This window comes from Malus sylvestris, chromosome 12, assembly GCF_916048215.2.
Source record: "Malus sylvestris chromosome 12, drMalSylv7.2, whole genome shotgun sequence".
Lineage (NCBI taxonomy): Eukaryota > Viridiplantae > Streptophyta > Magnoliopsida > Rosales > Rosaceae > Malus > Malus sylvestris.
In genome coordinates, this window is record NC_062271.1 from 18,407,187 (window position 1) to 18,424,596 (window position 17,410).

The following is a 17,410-nucleotide window of genomic DNA, read 5'->3' on the forward strand; positions in this document are numbered from 1 at the left end:
CACAATCTTGAATTGACAGTTAAATAAATCTAAGCGTAGTGCTTGGTGTGTTGATTTTTTTTTTTGGAAAGGGATTAGCCAATTCCTTATAAATATGTTTTTTTAGCTTATAAATATATTTAAAAAAATTCAATACATTTTTCATACTAGAAATTTATAGTATGTATGGGTGCAACTGGGGTGGGTTGGATGATCAACCTAACTCTGACACAACCTTCACAATTCAGGTTTAAATTGGATTCAGGTTCATAATTTTGAATGATTTTTCATATTTTGAAAACAGCGTCAATATTAATTAAAATTTTATTTACACATCATATGTGACATCCCATCCCAAATTTTAGGTTTTTACAAATTTTAAAAGCGTGAATTGATGAAAATGCCCTACAGGCAAGGACTTTGACTTCCGTTGACCCTCATTTAGAGAAACGTATAACCTATTCTTTTAGCGTATTTAAGTAATACTCGTCACTACGAACACATAGGCGAAAACTGTTTACGAGTCCGAATTATAACGGTATAGTTATGGACGTTCGAAATTGGTTATTTAAAGTTTAGTTATAAATTAATTCAAACTCCCACCATGTGGGAGTGGTAACCAATCAGATTTAAGCAAGAAAATAAGGGACCAATCAGAAAAAGAAAGGGAGGACCAATAAGAAATTGAGGAGAGGAGAGAGAGAGAAGCTCCCAGCTCCCTCAAAGCCACACCCACACCCATTGCGACCACCTATCTTCCAAGGTTGATTCCGGCCAACTCCGATGGAATTTTTCGATGTCACCACCGCCATCTTGAAGCTCTCATTCCCCTCTAAAAAACCCACCCAAGAACCACCTTGATTAACCACGGTATGTGGCGGTTTGAGGCCAAGAAAGTCAACAAAAATCAACGGTGCTCAGGCTACTTTTTTCAATATTCCGGCAAATCGGCAAAGCGATGGCCGATGCCACCACTTGGGCTTTGTAACCCATCATCCCAGGAGAAAATCCCAACCAACCTTGACCCCGTTGGACCACCGTAGACGACGAATCGACGCCGGGAAACTTTAGGCACCCGCCGGCTTTGTGAACAAAATTGATCACCTTCCGTCCACTTGTGGACTTCATGGCATGTATAAAAGTTGCTTTACTCATTGAGATCTTCACTTTTGTGAAGTTTGAGAATTTTTGGAAATAGTTGGATTTTCCAGAGAGTTGGAGCGGCCGACCATCACCCGCGGTAGCACATGCTGCGACGCGTGATGCAGGGACCATCAATGTTATTCTTAAGCTAAATTAGATGCCTTGAGTTCATTTTTGGTAATTGTATAACGTAGGTTGATCGTTTGGACCTAAATTCATTAAGATATGTTACTTGGTAAAAATATGAATCGACGATCCGACCGTTGGATTGTCACCACACTTTAATATGTTATAATACGTAATATTTGAGGACCATAGGAACTTACAGATTAGGAATCTGATATACGGATCTTCCCGAATTGGATTCATAAGTTCATAAAATAAAAGGTTAACCACCACTTGGTTTTGGCAATTGGCGGAAATCCGATCGTTGGATCGTAATGGGACTTTAGGATGTTGCTCTAGAAGTATAATATGAATCTTTTTGAAGTAACGAATTGGAAATCCGTGATGCAGATCTTCCAAATTGAATTACATAGAGATGCATTTTATGTAAATTATGTATTTTATCGGTATGAATTCTGAGATGTGATTTGATAATTGGTCATAGGCAACGATGGTTTGTGATGTCTCGATATGCGTTATAAGGAGTCGTAGCGAGGATCGCAGGTGAGTGGGTCTTTTCCTTTCTATCATTTATATTATATATATGATTGACAATTCCACGAACGCTTATAAATTGATTATTGCATATAACTAATGTGAATGCTTTGAAGTACTAAAGTGAACTACGAATGGCTTGATCCCTGTTTAGGGTACGTAGGTAGTCTAACGAGACGTTAGATGTAGCCATACAATAATTTAGACAATAGCCTTGTTTAGGGAATTGAGTAATGTAAGGGATATTGGTGGAAAATGTGAGATTTAACTTTATGATTTGGTAGTTAAATGTTGGTCATAAATCAATGTGTGAAGAATCAAGAATTTGAAGTAAACTAGTGTCTTGTTGGGCTTATCACCGATAACTATTCCCGAAAATAAATAGTTCGGGAGTAAGGCGTTACAACTTATGCATTTTTATGCCACATTATATATATATATATGTATGTATGTATGTATATAATTGAAAATGCTATAACATGGTTGAGTATCAGATTGCATCATGGTTTATCTATATGTATATTACCTGCACACAATTATTATGAAAGCTTGAAGTGCAAAGGTGAACGCAGGACACCCAGGTAAGTTCAGGTGAGTTTACGGTATTAGTTGAAATGATGGGGTTATGGTAAGACTACATGTATGTTTAAGTAACTCCGACCTTGTCGTATAGGTTGCAATGATAGGCAACTCCGACACTGTCATACAGGTTGCCCATGAATTGTATATGTTACAATAGATACCGTTAGAGCTCATAAACCTGCACCCCGGTGTTAATACTCCCGCCTGTGGCCAAGGCACAGTCCTTCACGTGATGTTCACCTCCCGCACCTTACGCTCACCTTGGATCCAAGGTAGGTGCACAGTCCTGTCATACAGATCACTATAGGTGGTTCCGACTTGTAAGTGACCCGCGATTATTCAATTAGTTTTCACGTGATCGTAGCACTTAAGCGTATTTATTTACACCCAGTCCTATCATACAGACCACTTTAAGTGGTTCTGACTCGAGTGCAGGTATACTTATTGAGCTATGGATAAGTCGTACATGTCACTAGAGGTGACTCCGACTTATGAACTAGCATATGTGATGAAATATGTTGATATGTTATGAGCTAGCATATGTGATGAGATATGTTATGAGCTAGCATATGTGATGAAATATGTGATGAGCTAGCATATGTGATGAAATATGTGATGAGCTAGCATATGTGATGAAATATGTTATGAGCTAGCATATGTGATGAAATATGTGATGAGCTAGCATATGTGATGAGATATGTGATGAGCTAGCAAATGTGATGATATATGTTATGAACTAGCAAATGTGATAAAATATGTTATGAGCTAGCATATGTGATGAAATATGTGATGAGCTAGCAAATGTGATGAAATATGTTATGAGCTAGCATATGTGATGAAATATGTGATGAACTAGCATATGTGATGAGCTAGCATATATGATGAAATATGTTATGAGCTAGCATATGTGATGAAATCACATATGTTATGATCTAGCATATGTGATGAGCTAGCATATATGATGAAATATGTTATGAGCTAGCATATATGATGAAATCACATATGTTATGATCTAGCATATGTGATGAAATATGTTATGAGCTAGCATATGTGATGAGATATGTGATGAGCTATGGAAAAGTCGTACATGTCACTATAGGTCACTCCAACTTATATGCTAGCGTTGATTGACGAGATATGGATAAGTCGTACATGTCACGTGCGGTGACTCCGACTAGTATGATTGATGAGCTATTAATTCAGCTGTACAGGTCACGTGAGGTGACTCCGGCTGGCATACCATTTCATATTGATTTATTTCACATGGATTACTTATTCTTGTTGAGATATTTGACACGGCATAACCGTGAGACTGTTATTTTGGTTATGGTTTTGAGTTATGGTCACACCTGTTATTTTCTGGGAAATTATATAGGTGTTACGGCAAAGGGCTACTGCCTTTGGAAATTGAAATTGGTTTGAAAAGTTTTGTTTCACTCACTCACATTTTCTATTTTTGCACCCCTCCAGGATCTAGCAGCAGAGTTCTGTATCGATGAGGATTCGTGGCACTTTTTAGTATAGATGTCTTCTTATGATGGTATAACCATGATCTTACTTTACTGTATTATACCTATGCTCTGTATCACGCGTGAAATGGATTCATTTCCGCTCACGGTGCACTCTGGTATTTAGGCACTCTTAGGTTCAAATTTATTCATATTTTTCCACATCATCACTTTATGGCTTCGTTACTTTTCAGGTGTCACCCATCACAGCTCGATTCGGAGTCCTTATGGACATTTTGGGTCCGGGTGTGTCATCATAATCCACACAAAAGTTAAATCAAATAACTTGGAGACTATTTTTAATGTTTCAACCATGCAAATGTAATTACAACACGAATTCCAAATCTTCAACCAAAAGAAATGTAAAAGTTCATTATCCATATGAAAAATCAACAATTAGCTTCCAAGTATTATCATTCCAAACTTATACTTAACTTATATAATATGAAGTGAGATGAGTAATATATGTATTAGCAAGTTCGAACTCAAAATTGGGTTGAGTTTGCATTGACATGGGCGGCAAGGCATCAACTCAACCCAACCTAATAAATGATCGGGTTGAGGTTAAGTTGGATCTTAGCGCGTTTTTTCTTCATTCTAACCGTCTCGATCGCTTTTGAAATCGAATTGGATGTAGATAGATTGGGTATGATATAGGAAAAAATTAATAGGCATAAAGGAATAGGCGTGTAATGGACCCCGTAATCAAAGTTACTTTCTCATTCTTTTTAGGCATTTTAGATTACGGTTCACATACGCAAAAGAGTCAAGATTAAGACACTAATGAGATAAGATTAACAAAAAAACAAAAAAAAGAAAAGAGGGAGAAACGAAAAGAAAAATGAAAGAGAAACGTAAATGCTCAGTGGTGACCTCAAAGACTGGCACCTGTTCGGAAGTGGGAAGGAAGCTTTTGCAAGTTTAAAACTAGTTTGGATAAACAGCATCCTACCATTCTCTATAAATAAATATTAAATTATGTTAAAAAAATAAAATAAAATTACGACCGCGTTTAGAGTAATCTTATATCATTTTCAAAGAAGAAAGGAGGATTCTCTCCACTCCTAATTTCTCTCTCATTCCATCTCCTTTTATTTAAACGGTTATGATGAAGCTATGTCAATATCGGTATTGATTTTTTTTTATAGATAAAGTGAGTAATAGAAAACTGTGAAAGGAGGAGAATGAAGGAGATGAGAATATAAGGGGAGAGAATCTTACTCCCCAAAGGTGATGTCAAATTTCAAATACTAAATTTAAATTTGAAGGCTTATGAGGCATATTGATATTTTTGTAAATTTTGTTCACCACTTGATATGTCAAATTTAAACTATGATTATTTTTATTCTTTACTTTTCATAATTGTAGTTAGTATTTTTAAAACAAAAGATAATAATAAAAATTATAAAAATATTTAATACCCACTAAAAATAAATTTGAAGTTGGTGTCAAATTTGATAGCAACTCCCTCTCCTATCATTCCATGTCATGCCAAATAGGAATTGACATCTCGATTGGAAACCACTAGTGCTGCCTTCCTTTTTTTTACCGTTATTGCTTATGTGGACTTTTTAACATCTCTTTGGATATACTCGTAGAATATTTTCAAATGAGATGTCAAATTCAAAACATTAAATTTAAATTTGATGGCTGACTTGGCAATTTGAAATATAGTCAATATTTTTCCTTCCACCTGATATGCAAAAAATTATTGCTTCATTTATGTCTTTTAAAACAAAAATAATAAAAGTGGAGTTGTTATTGGTTTAAAAATTATAAAATAATATTTAAACATGCTAGTATTTAAGGTAACGCAAGTGGAACGCCTTTAGAAATAGCAAAAACCATATTTGAAGGCAGCTTCAATTTTGTTATCTCTTTGTCTATGTCAGCTTAGCATTCTTTTCCATGTCAATTTTAATATTTCGGTTTGAGTAAATGATAAGTTTTGACATATCTTTGGAGATACTCTTAGAATATTTTCAAATGAGATGTCATATTCAAAACATTAAATTTAAATTTGATGGCTGACTTGGCAATTTAACATATTGTCAATAGTTTTCCTTCCACCCGATCTGCAAAATTTTTTTGCTTCATTTATGTCTTTTAAAACAAAAATAATAAAAGTTGAGTTGTTATTGGTTTAAAAATTATAAAATAATATTTAAATATGTTAGTATTTAAGGTAACGCAAGTGGAATGCCTTTGGAAAATAGCAAAAACCATATTTGAAGGCAGCTTCAATTTTGTTATCTCTTTGTCCATGTTAACTTAGCATTCTTTTCCATGTCAATTTTAACATTTTGGTTTGAGTAAATGGTATGTTATTTGTTATTGATTTATGTCTTTATGTCAGATGATCTAACATTTTACTTATCATTATTTTATTATTATTAAAAGTGATTAATAATAACGTAAATAGAGGTTACGTCGGTATCCGGTAAATTTGTGGGCAGTCCAGACAATTTCTCCTCCTCTTATTTCTGCAAACAACGCACCCAACCGCATTATTCATCTTTTTCTCCTTCCTGCCTCAATAGCACCTCTCTCTCTCTCTCTCTCTCTCTCTCTCTCTCTAAAAGTTTGTTCCTTTTGCAGAACCAGCCCTTCATCGACTTCAAAGGTATGACTTTTCCTTCATTTTCTTAAGCTCTTTCGGTTTCCCGAGCTTGATCGTCGTTTTATTGTTTCTGCACGATTTTCTATAATTTTTTTCACTTTTTTTTTTTATAAAATTTTTGAGGTCCGATCATCGTTTTCTCGATCAATTCCCGTTCTACGTTTCTGATCATCCTGTTCGATACTCTTTGTTGTTGTTGTCGTGCTGTTTCCGGCCTCTTATCGATGAGGATTGCTTGTTTGATGGTGCTGCTTTATAAAATTATACATATATATATATATATATGTATGTATGTATGTATCTGTCTTTCCTCTATTTAGGAATTTGTGATTTTTGGGTTAGTTTTAGTTTCTGTTAATGTGGATGCTGTATTGTGTAAAATGGAGCTGTGAATTGTGGTTGTTTGGTTTAATTCTGTTGTATAATTGTTGTAGCATGTATATAATGAACCCGGGCGGGTGGATGATACGATGATCATTATATTAGTGGTGGTGATTGCGATCATAAATCACTTCTCCCCGGTAATTAGTTATTCAGGGGAAGTGATTTTTATCTATAACTAACATCAGGGTCTCACCTACTGTTTCATAGAGATTTACCTCCCCTGGGGTTTAGTTTCAACCGAGGTTTGCTTGGTGGATTTGAGGGTTTTTAGATAATAAATTGTCACTCTGAATTACCTTTAGCATCGGCTAGGTTTAGACCGTTCTTATTATGCAGGTTTTGGTGTGCTGGTGGTGTATTATTATTGAATGCTTGTATTGAGTTCGACTCGAGAGGAACATTAGTACCTGAGTTCTGAAGGTGATATGACTGCACCTGCAGGTGAGAGTTTCTTAGAGTCATATCTTTCTAAGGTTTACAGTTCAGTAAAGTGGTCATGTTTCTTCTTACTTCTCATGTCATGCCTTACTATAGCTCTCTAAATAAATATTCGCATTTGACGTCTTACGTTAGTTGGCAATTTGGGGGGTTGGGGTGGGGGGGGGGGGGGGGGTTGTTTTGGTGTGTAGTTCCTTTCATGCTCTGAATTATGAATGGTGTTGCAGGGAATTTTTGATCAATTGGTCTTCTATAAAAAGCATCTCAATTGAAGCCTCGTCTTTTCTTCAGGATTTATTGGCACGATCTGCTGCCATTTTATGAGAGCCTAAGTCAGTTGTAGTATTGTGAGAGCACAGTATATACTAACTACTAAAGACTCCATTTTTACTTGCTCAGATAGTAAGAAACTGGAATTCTCTTTAACTGGGTCTAACCACCTGAGCTAGTGGAGGCCAGACTTGCGATAGAAAAAAAATGTAGCCTTGACAGTGATAGTGTCATGGTTGTTAGATTGATAATTCTTGGCCCTTTGTTTAGTGATGGGAAATGTCAGACTGAGGTGACGGAGAGGTTGGCTATAATATAATGCGATGGGAAAATTCAATTGACTTTGTAAAGTTCCTTTGGTCAATTCATTCTTCTCATTTTTCCTAGTATTTGGAGTTACCTTTGTGATGTTGCTGTACGTTGGTGCCAAATAGAGCAGTGAGCTGATGGATATACTGGATATACTGATGATTGTGTGCTTAGGAGGTGTCAATGAATGGAGAGCATGCTGACCAGCTTTTGATACATTGATACATGCCATCTCTGGAGAATCTTGAGCTCAGGTGACTGGACTGAACCATGCAGTTTGGTTTGCATATTGAACTTTTGGATCTAGTGCCACTTATCATTACCCTTGTGGTGGATGATTTGCCCGTGAGTAATGGGCAATCATCACTGAGAACTCTGAGGAGCTGATGTTTGTATCACTGATACACAGACACACAGACCTTGGTGTAGGCTAACAGGGTGGAGGGAGTAGTTGGGGTGTTTCAACTTTTCTTATACTTGTCTTACCTGGATGGGAGGCAGTGGGCTGCTAGCTCATAATTGGTGGTTTGGGTTTCTTCAGATTGGCGTAGGTTATGCACCCTCCACTCTTCTACAGCTTCTTTGCTGTGCTTCCATGCAAAGAAGAGTTTCCAGATTTGAGATTATGAGAATATCTTGGCTGCTTCTTACGACATCATCTTGCCGACGAGCCTCTCTGCAGAGAGAGTATTACAAATACTAATATCGTGCTTCTTTCTTCTGAGATCTCCAATCCTACAGTTTAGGGTGCAAGTATACCTCTATGTGTACTCTATAGCTTCAATTGTAAACTGTCTCAAGATGTGTATGATATGAAGACAACACCCTTAAGTCTTCAGACGAAGATTCTCTTCATATTGGGCAATGGATTTTATTAGTGTAGAAACTTGTTGTAGACAGAGAAGGCTCCAGGTTTAAGAAATACATACATTTTATGGTTATACTAACCTGATCTTACTGTCTCCAAAGACGCTTCCATTTATTTTACTTTTTTCATCTCTACTTATTTTGTAACATATGAATTGTACCTTTCATTTATAAATATTTACAGCTTTTATCTGGAACAGTTCCTACCTTTAACCTTGATGAGAGCATCTTTTTAAATATCTTTAGGGCTGAAAGTATTAAGAACTGTGCCTTTTTTTTTCTTCAGAATTTGGAGGCGAGGGGGACATCTGGTAGTGGGTTTTCTGGTCTTAGTTTGTCTATTTTAAAATTCTACTGTTGATATTTGAATGGCAAGAAGTAGTTTAAGTCAATATTAGTGTGATATTGAGATTGTTACATCTTTACACCTTCTAGGTGATTTCTAATCCTGTGGTTCAAAGTCCAAACACAGGTAATATCTTCAAGGAAGGTCCTGTTTCCATCTTTCCGCATCTCACTTTCAGCTAATTGTTTCTTTACACTTTCCATTCTTATTTATTATCCCTCAGAAAAAATGGCTCTCCCTATTATCAATGAAATGCTGTCTTATTGGAGATGAATGCGAGAGGGAGTTGATTGACAATGACATAGGGTGCTAGTGGGTGTGCAACTAGGATTTGAAGGATCTTTTCCCAGCACAATTGTTTTAAACAGAACAAATCTTGACTTTTAATTCAGTATTGGCCTTGAATGGACCAGAGATTGGTGGGTCAAAGTGTGAAAGCATATTTATAGGCGGGACGCTATTGGTCGAGCTATTTGGTGATGTTGTGGCATATACTTCATACTTAGTCAAACTATTTTGAAAATTTTCAATTGGCATGTGAGGCCAGAACTTGTTTCAATAAACTGCACTTTTCTTTGCCCAGCTCTGGAAGTTAAATTTATCTTGCATTTGCCTATGCGTTGGTTGCCTTTTTCGTTTGTTTTGATGACCAGTTTTAATTTCTTTGAAACCGTCTGGCTTTGGTTTGAATGTTCTTTTCTTTAAATTATTTTCTACAAGAATGCTGACTTCTTTCTCCCATCTACACTCTGAGTGTTTAGAAAGGTTTTAATTATTACAAGCAATACTTCTGTAATGGGTTACTTATCAAGAGTTTATGGTTAGTACTTCTAACTTCTTACTGTAATGGCCTAGATGTGGGCCTCCATGTGTTTTAAATGGAAAATGCTGAAAGAAGAGAAATGCATGCATGATTAACCTTCGAAATATCTAATAATGGTGACATTTAGAGATTTTTCTGGATACAGCCTGATTTGGGGTAAAGGCGGGCAGAAATTAATACTAAAAAGGTCGTACCCAGTGCACAAGGCTCCCGCTTTACGCAGGGTCTGGGAGAGGTGAATGTCGGCTAGCCTTACCCCCATTTATGGAGAGGCTGCTCCCAAGTCTCGAACCCGAGACCTACCGCTCATGGGCGCGGGCAGAAATTAATACTAATATCAAATAAATGATTTTGTATGGGTGGCATTTATTTAGAGGTATCTATATTTGAAACCAAAGTTTTGATGCAACGCACTTAGGTTGGTGTTGAAATCTTGCTGTTATATTGTTGCCCCTCTTACTGCTCAGTGCTCGTACAACTTAAAATATTTTTATTCAGCTTCATTGGTATTTTGTGATTTTCTTGTAATCGTACAGGTCTTATCATCTTTGGTCAATGGTTTTGATCTTTTAGTCTTTTATCTGTTTCTTCTATCTTCTAACTTCAAACATTTTGGTTACACACTACTTACACACAAAATATGTAATATTCCATTATTTGTGAATACCAGCTTACATTCACACAAGCAATTACAAGTTTGGGGGAAGTTGTTATGAGAATAACAAAAGAAAGTAAAAAAATTTTTTGCCTTTGTTTTGGAATTAAGTATGTATGCAGCTTGGGGGAACCTGCAGCACCGCTGTCTTTCCTTTCTGATGTTTGTCCAATATGAGTCCTTGATGTGTATTGTGACTCTCGCAGTCTGATTACTAACGAAGTTACTTTTCTACGTTTTGAGGAGCCTTTCCCGTTATGTGCAGGTTGTGGTATTATTTAGTAGATTCTATTTCTAGCTCGTAACTTGTTCGTGGCTATAAGCTGACGAAAGTTATGGGGCATAGACATCAGTTCACCACATCTCATGTTTTTGAGAGTGAAAATGAGCAGAATTGGAATCATATGAACACAGAACAACCTTTTGGGCATTTGGGTACTGTCTTTATTTTCCTTTAGTATACTTATCTTTTCCTTTTTGTCTTGCCTATAATTTGCAAAGTCTCTTATGTCATTTGAGGTTTGAGTGTATAAACCTTGAATTTCTGATCTGTGGAATATCTTTTGTATTCATGATGAACTATACCTGATTTCGGACCTAATACTGCAGGCTGGGAGGGCTCTGGGGAGAACAGTTCTTTCTTTTATCCTGTAGAAAACATGTGTATAGATGGAATGCCTTTTGCTTCAAATTGGAACCCGGCTCCGAGGTCATACGGGTACTCTTCCATGAACCACAATGTTGATGTACCGCATTTTCAACCTGATGCTTCAGGTCCATCTCATGACCCTTTTCAGCATCCAGTAAGTGCTGGTACCTTTGGCATGGCCAGTGGGAACTATGCTCACCATGCACCTTCTTCTAGTTATGACCAGTGTCCATTCCTTGGTGTTGAGGGTGGTTTTGTTGATCTCACAATGAGCAACGGAAGGGGTCCTCATAAGAGAAAAAGCCCAGGGATCCCTTCTGTATCTGAGAGAGGAAGCACCAGCAGACACTATAGTGCTGGAAGTAGTTCCTCTGAGCTCCCTAGGTCTGCAGAATTACAGCATGAGAAAGTAAACATGGATACCTCACACATGCCTTGGGATCACATCTCTATGATCCCTAGCTATAGAGGGAATGGACTCTCAATTAGGGGTGACGGATCCATGAGAAATGTGAGAAGCCGGTCTGAACATGATTTGGAGTCCAATCTAGCTAGGACACATTTATCGAGCAATCCTTTGCATACTTCTTATCCTACAAGTCTCCCTATTGACCATTCTAGTACGATCGATCTCTCTGGTCAGGGTTCTACTGGTTTGACCAATGAGTGGAACCATATTAGTGTGGCTCCTCATGGAAGGGTTATGGCTCCAGGTTAGTTTTTGGTTCATTTGTTTCTTGTATCCAGGGTCACGTTATTTTTTACTCATTGATTTCTTTTAAACTGCAGATACAAGTGGTTTTGGTCATGATCCCAACCACTTCCTTTTGGGAAGTAGTGGTAATGCTTCTGTGGATAATGGGTTATACCATCATGATTTCATGTCGAGCAGAAGTACTGCTGTTCCTCAAAGTTATCCTGGTGCCTTAGCCCAAACTGTAAGGGGTGTTCGCAGTACCTATTCTCAAAGATCTCCCCCAGCCTTCAGGGCTTCTTCAAGCAACTTGCGATTGGGACATGCATCACATTCAGATGAAGGATTGCAGCCGATGCCAGAAAATTACCCAAGACATCCTAGGCCAGTGGCCTCTGTTGGGTGGCGTCATAATGACAGGAGTGGTAGGTTGAGGATGTCTAATAATAGATACCGAGTCCCTGAAGAGTCTGCTCTCCAGGACCGGTTTTCGTCTGAGGTATGTAGTTCAACTGATGCATCTTAACATATTTTGCTATATTCAAGAAGTGTGCAGCTCCATTGTAATAGTTACAAAACACTTGTTTCTTTTCCCTATCAGTGCATACAAACTGTTGTGTACTTCTGAATCTAACTGTTCGAGCTAGTTCCGAGCACGTAAAATCTGAAAATGCTAGCCTATAATTGTTGGGCATTCTGTTTTAATTCAAGCTCATATTTAATCAGGTTCATACATCTGTAAGGACTGATGATATTAACATTGTCGAAAGCGATCCATGTGACTCTGTAATTTATGCTCTTATGACACTTATTTTATTGTTAATTAAAGCTTTGAATTTTGATAAATCTCAAAAAAAAAAAAAACTTATGTACAGCGTAAACCTTGTTCGGTACTGAAAACAGGTGAGCCAATTGTTGTTCATTTACCACTGCAGGGATTTATGGCTGTGGATCGCCCAGCTTTTCCTGGGTCGAGGAATATGCTTGATCATCATAGAGACATGAGGCTGGACATAGACAACATGAGTTATGAGGTAACGTCGATATTCCTGTCTTTATTATATTTCTTGAACTGTCTGAACAAAAAGGAACTCCTAGCACTAGGCGAAAGAATAGGAAATGCCTTTATTTTTCTCTTCCTCTGACTTTCATGTATTCTGAATTTCTCGAAATGTCCGAACAAATAGGAACTCCTCGCACTAAGCGAAAGGATTGGGAATGTCAGCACAGGCTTGTCTGAAGATTTGATACCGAAGTGTTTAACAGAAACAATATATTGTTCATCAGATCAAATCCAGGATGAAGGTTCATGTGCAATTTGCTTGGTAAGAGTCTTCCATTTGAAACCGGAAATTATAAGATTGCCGTTTCCATTAGTGTGGTTTTAATTTTATCTTAGCGCTTTTTAGACCAATTGGACTGTAAATTGCTTAACTGCTGGAAATCTAACTTGTATATAACCCGATCGACAGGAAGAGTACAATGACAGGGATGATGTTGGTGCATTGAAAAGTTGCGGTCACGATTACCATGTGAGCTGCATCAAGAAGTGGTTGTCAATGAAAAATTCTTGTCCAATCTGCAAAGGTTGTGCTCTTCCTGATAATATGAAGGAGAAATAATTTAATCGCGTCGTTAGCGCTTCATTATATTACCATTCTTGTATATATATTTAGAGATAATCCCGAAAACGGAAGAAACAATTTAAATTAATTTGTTTCAGGCTTCCATTTAAATGTTGTGAAGCCTTTTTGCAATTGTTGTTGTTCCGTATATGGCTCTAGTATATAGTTTTTTTTTCTTCTAATTTTATGATTCCTTTTCAAAACTGAGAAGCTAGTTTATGATGGAAAGGGGAAAACCTTGAAAACAAATTATTTTTTCGGTTTTTAATTTTTTTAGGATTTTGGGAGGGGAGGCAGATTTTCTGCCCTCCTACTTCCCGTGCCCTTAACACGGTTAAGTCACGTCAATATTTTATATACTAATTTTTTTGTCTTATTATTTTTATAAAAAAATTATAAAATATTAATGTGATTTAACCGTAACTACATAAAATAAAATAAGAAGGTACGAAAGGTGGGAGGGTAGACAATCTGCCTCCTCAAGCGCACCCTTTTGACCATTCAAAAGGCCCCTGCACATTTCTGTTCATTGATTTCTCTTTTTTGGGTTTATTCAAAATAATGGATCGAAATGGGTAGGTAGTAGGGGTGTGTAACGGGAGAATGAGGGTGTGAATAATGGAAAGGTCACCTTCTTTACTTTTTGTTTTTGGTTTTTTTTTTTCAACGAACGATATTATTTACATTAAAAAGGTGAAGAGTGTTTAGCTTCACAATTGACTAGTGATAATGTTGTTCAAATTTCTCTTTGGCAAAAATCGAACTTAAGATTTCTTTCTTACCAATAAAGAGAAATACCGTTAAATCATAGTAATAGCTCACCTCCTTCTACTTGTATACAACTTTTTAAATTACTTTTCAAGTTAGTTTCAAGTACTTATTTGGTATTACTATTTATAAAAACTAAAGTCAAAATTAACTTATGAATTTGGGAATGAGGATGGCACGCCCGAACTTGATACTCTTAGTTGCCATGCCTACTCTCTCTCCTCTTTCTCCCTCTCTCTCCTTGATATTCTTCTCTCGTCTCTTCTCCGATATTCTTTCGCCATTTTCTCTCTCTTCTCTTTGAATTTCCAAGTTCGGATAATGTTACCCATTACACTGTAGGATGAGATGTTTTTACTTTTCTAATTGTTGTATTTTGAAAACAATTTTAAATCACATACATAAACAAGTTTTTGTTGTAAATAGTATAATAATGTATGCCCACATGCATACAGTAGACATATCATATGCTTAATAGGGTTTTTGTTTGTTTCCATGGTGATGCTCTATAAATAGAGCTTTACGAACGTTCAACTGAGTAGAGAAAAAAGGAAGAGAAAAATATCTAATAGTAATAATATACATTACTTCCTCTGCAACAACTTGTATTGGTATAATACTCTGCAACTGCTTCGTTCCTATCCCGAATAAAGGTTATCTTTCTATAACTTTTACATTTTTGTAACACGTTATCAGCACGAGTCTCTAAGTATAACCATGTCTCATTTACATTCACTAAACAATAAAGGAAATCATTCTCTCATTTCTCTCTGCCGAACGAAAAAAAAAAAAATGTTTCCTCTAAGGTTTTTCCTGTTCATCTTCTTCATCTGCCTCAACTGCGTGGTATATCCTCGCGACGAACTATTTGCTCCATGCCTGCTCGTAGTTCTCCAACTAGCGGTTACATACATCTTTGATTACTTGTTTGGTTTGGATATTGATTACTAACATAATATTTATATTGATTTTACTGCAATCCAAGATGGTGCGGTACAATCGCCCATCTTGAACTGCAAATTTCATCTTACTGCGATCCAAGATGGTGCGGTATCATCGCCTATCTTGGACTGCAGATCTACTTTTACTGCAAATTTCAGGTGGAGCGGTATAATCGCCCTCCTTGCTCTTCAAATTTAAATTTACCTGTTATTTAATTTTACTGCAAATTTCAGGTGGAGCGGTATAATCGCCCTCCTTGCTCTTCAAATTTAAATTTACCTGTTATTTAATTTCATTGAAATTTTAGGTGGTGCGGTATAATCGCCCTCCTTGTTCTCCAAATTTAAATTTACTTGTTGTTTAATTTCATTGCAATTTTAGGTGGTGCAGTATAATCGCCCACCCTGCTCTGCGTATTTCAATTTTCTTGCTACTTGAGTGGTGTGGAATAATCGCCCATTCCATGTTACATTCTTTCAATGAGAATGGTGCGGTACAATCGCCCTTCTCATTCACCCTGAAAATCTCGAGCCAGAAGTTTCGAGTGCTTATCATTTTGGCCTGAAGATCAAAATGAAAAATTTGTAAGAACCAGAAGTTCTAACATCACATTCCTCTAGGAATACATATTACTGCAAGTTCTTACACAGCTCATTTTCTTTCAGAAAAGAAAATGACGAACTTGGCTAAGCTTGAATATGCTGCCCTGGACATTACCGGGAAGAATTACCTTACTTGGGTACTTGATACCAAGATCCATCTGGAAGCAGGAAATCTTGGAGATACCATCAGGGAAGAAAGCAGCTCATCTTCTCAAAATCGGGCGAAGGCTATGATCTTTATTCGCCGCCATCTTGATGAGGCACTAAAGAGTGAGTACTTAACCGTTGAAGATCCGTTAGCTCTCTGGGAGGCCTTGCGAAGCAGATATAATCACCAGACAACGGTGATTCTTCCAAAAGCTCGCTATGAGTGGTCTCACCTGAGAATTCAGGATTTCAAATCAGTGGCAGAGTACAATTCTGCGTTGTTCAGGATTACCTCTCAGATGAAGCTCTGTGGGGATACCATTACTGATGAAATATTGCTGGAAAAGACTTACAGCACATTTCATGCCAATAACGTGCTCCTGCAGCAGCAGTATAGAGCGCGAGGCTACACTGAATACAACCAGCTGATATCTGTGCTCCTGGTAGCTGAACAGAACAATGAGCTCCTGATGAAAAACCATAATTCCCGACCTACTGGATCTGCACCATTCCCAGAAGTAAATGATACTTCCCTCGAAGTGAACGCCACATCCTCTGGTGGTAATTATCATAAACAAGGACGTGGCCACAAACGAGGTCGATGGAATAAGAAAGGCAAGAACCATGGTGGTCAGTTTCACAACCAGGTTCAGAGGCATAATTCTGGCCCGAGCTTCAAAAATGTGAATCGTCACAAAGGCAAAGCTAACATGACCAATGCTCCCAGAAACTCTGAAGGAGCTTGCCATAGGTGTGGTGGCAATGGGCATTGGGTGCGAACTTGTCGTACCCCAAAACATCTGGTGGAGTTGTATCAAGCCTCCCTCAAGAAGAAGGGTGTCGAGACCAATTTTCTCGACCAGGCTAAACCAATGGATATACCTGATCCAGTGTTTGATTTATCAGGGCAATTTGACGCAACTCACCTAGATGTTTCAGACTTCATTACGGAAAGGGGGAATGAAGTATATCGGTCCGACTAAATCGTTTATGTTTGATGTACTTTTATTATGCTGAACTTGTTGTCTAAAACTAGTTTTTCAGATTCAATAAAAATGGCATGTAAATTTCCTGTTATAAATTGTTTGTTAACTGTGATTCCATTTACTCAGAAAGCATGGATAAAAACTGTGGTTATTCTCAGAACATAAGAAATGGCGGAGATATTTGTCTTGCAGACAGTGCAACCACACATACAATACTTCGTGATCGAAAGTATTTCTCAAGCTTAATGCTTACAAAAATCGGGGTAACAACAATATCAGGACCTTCAGATGTGATTGAAGGCTCAGGGAAAGCCCAGATTATGTTACCAAATGGAACAATATTATCCATACAAAATGCATTGTATGCTACTCGATCTACTCGAAATTTGTTGAGTTTCAAAGACATACGTCTA

General features: G+C 37.3%; 2 protein-coding genes across 4 annotated transcripts; both read left to right on the forward strand.

The window, feature by feature from the left end:
• Positions 1–6,333: 6,333 nt before the first annotated feature.
• LOC126593335 (probable E3 ubiquitin-protein ligase RHG1A) lies at positions 6,334–13,684 on the forward strand. Of its 3 annotated transcripts, XM_050259376.1 has the most exons (8): positions 6,340–6,495; positions 7,213–7,317; positions 10,850–11,019; positions 11,194–11,946; positions 12,023–12,426; positions 12,863–12,961; positions 13,115–13,252; positions 13,400–13,684. In XM_050259376.1, exons 3-8 carry the CDS (start codon positions 10,920–10,922, stop codon positions 13,547–13,549), a joined length of 1,644 nt encoding a protein of 547 aa, XP_050115333.1. In that variant the 5' UTR covers positions 6,340–6,495; positions 7,213–7,317; positions 10,850–10,919; the 3' UTR covers positions 13,550–13,684. The 3 variants fall into 3 exon arrangements, with proteins under 3 accessions (XP_050115332.1, XP_050115334.1, XP_050115333.1); XM_050259375.1 differs by lacking the exon at positions 7,213–7,317 and having other exon boundaries at positions 6,334–6,495; XM_050259377.1 differs by lacking the exons at positions 7,213–7,317; positions 13,400–13,684 and having other exon boundaries at positions 6,334–6,495; positions 12,831–12,961.
• A 1,906-nt stretch (positions 13,685–15,590) lies between these two features.
• LOC126592208 (uncharacterized) lies at positions 15,591–16,994 on the forward strand. Its single transcript, XM_050257934.1, has 3 exons — positions 15,591–15,846; positions 15,928–16,797; positions 16,918–16,994. Exons 2-3 carry the CDS (start codon positions 15,936–15,938, stop codon positions 16,992–16,994), a joined length of 939 nt encoding a protein of 312 aa, XP_050113891.1. The 5' UTR covers positions 15,591–15,846; positions 15,928–15,935.
• The last annotated feature ends 416 nt before the right edge of the window (positions 16,995–17,410 follow it).

Excerpts from the sequence above, each read along its gene's own strand:
- LOC126593335 (XM_050259375.1), top strand. The coding sequence starts at position 10,920 with ATGGGGCATAGACATCAGTTCACCACATCTCATGTTTTTGAGAGTGAA. Across the intron at positions 11,020-11,193 it reads ACAACCTTTTGGGCATTTGG|GCTGGGAGGGCTCTGGGGAG; the intron begins GTACTGTCTTTA and ends CTAATACTGCAG. Across the intron at positions 11,947-12,022 it reads TGGAAGGGTTATGGCTCCAG|ATACAAGTGGTTTTGGTCAT; the intron begins GTTAGTTTTTGG and ends TTTAAACTGCAG.
- LOC126592208 (XM_050257934.1), top strand. The coding sequence starts at position 15,936 with ATGACGAACTTGGCTAAGCTTGAATATGCTGCCCTGGACATTACCGGG. Across the intron at positions 16,798-16,917 it reads GCATTGGGTGCGAACTTGTC|GGCAATTTGACGCAACTCAC; the intron begins GTACCCCAAAAC and ends TTGATTTATCAG.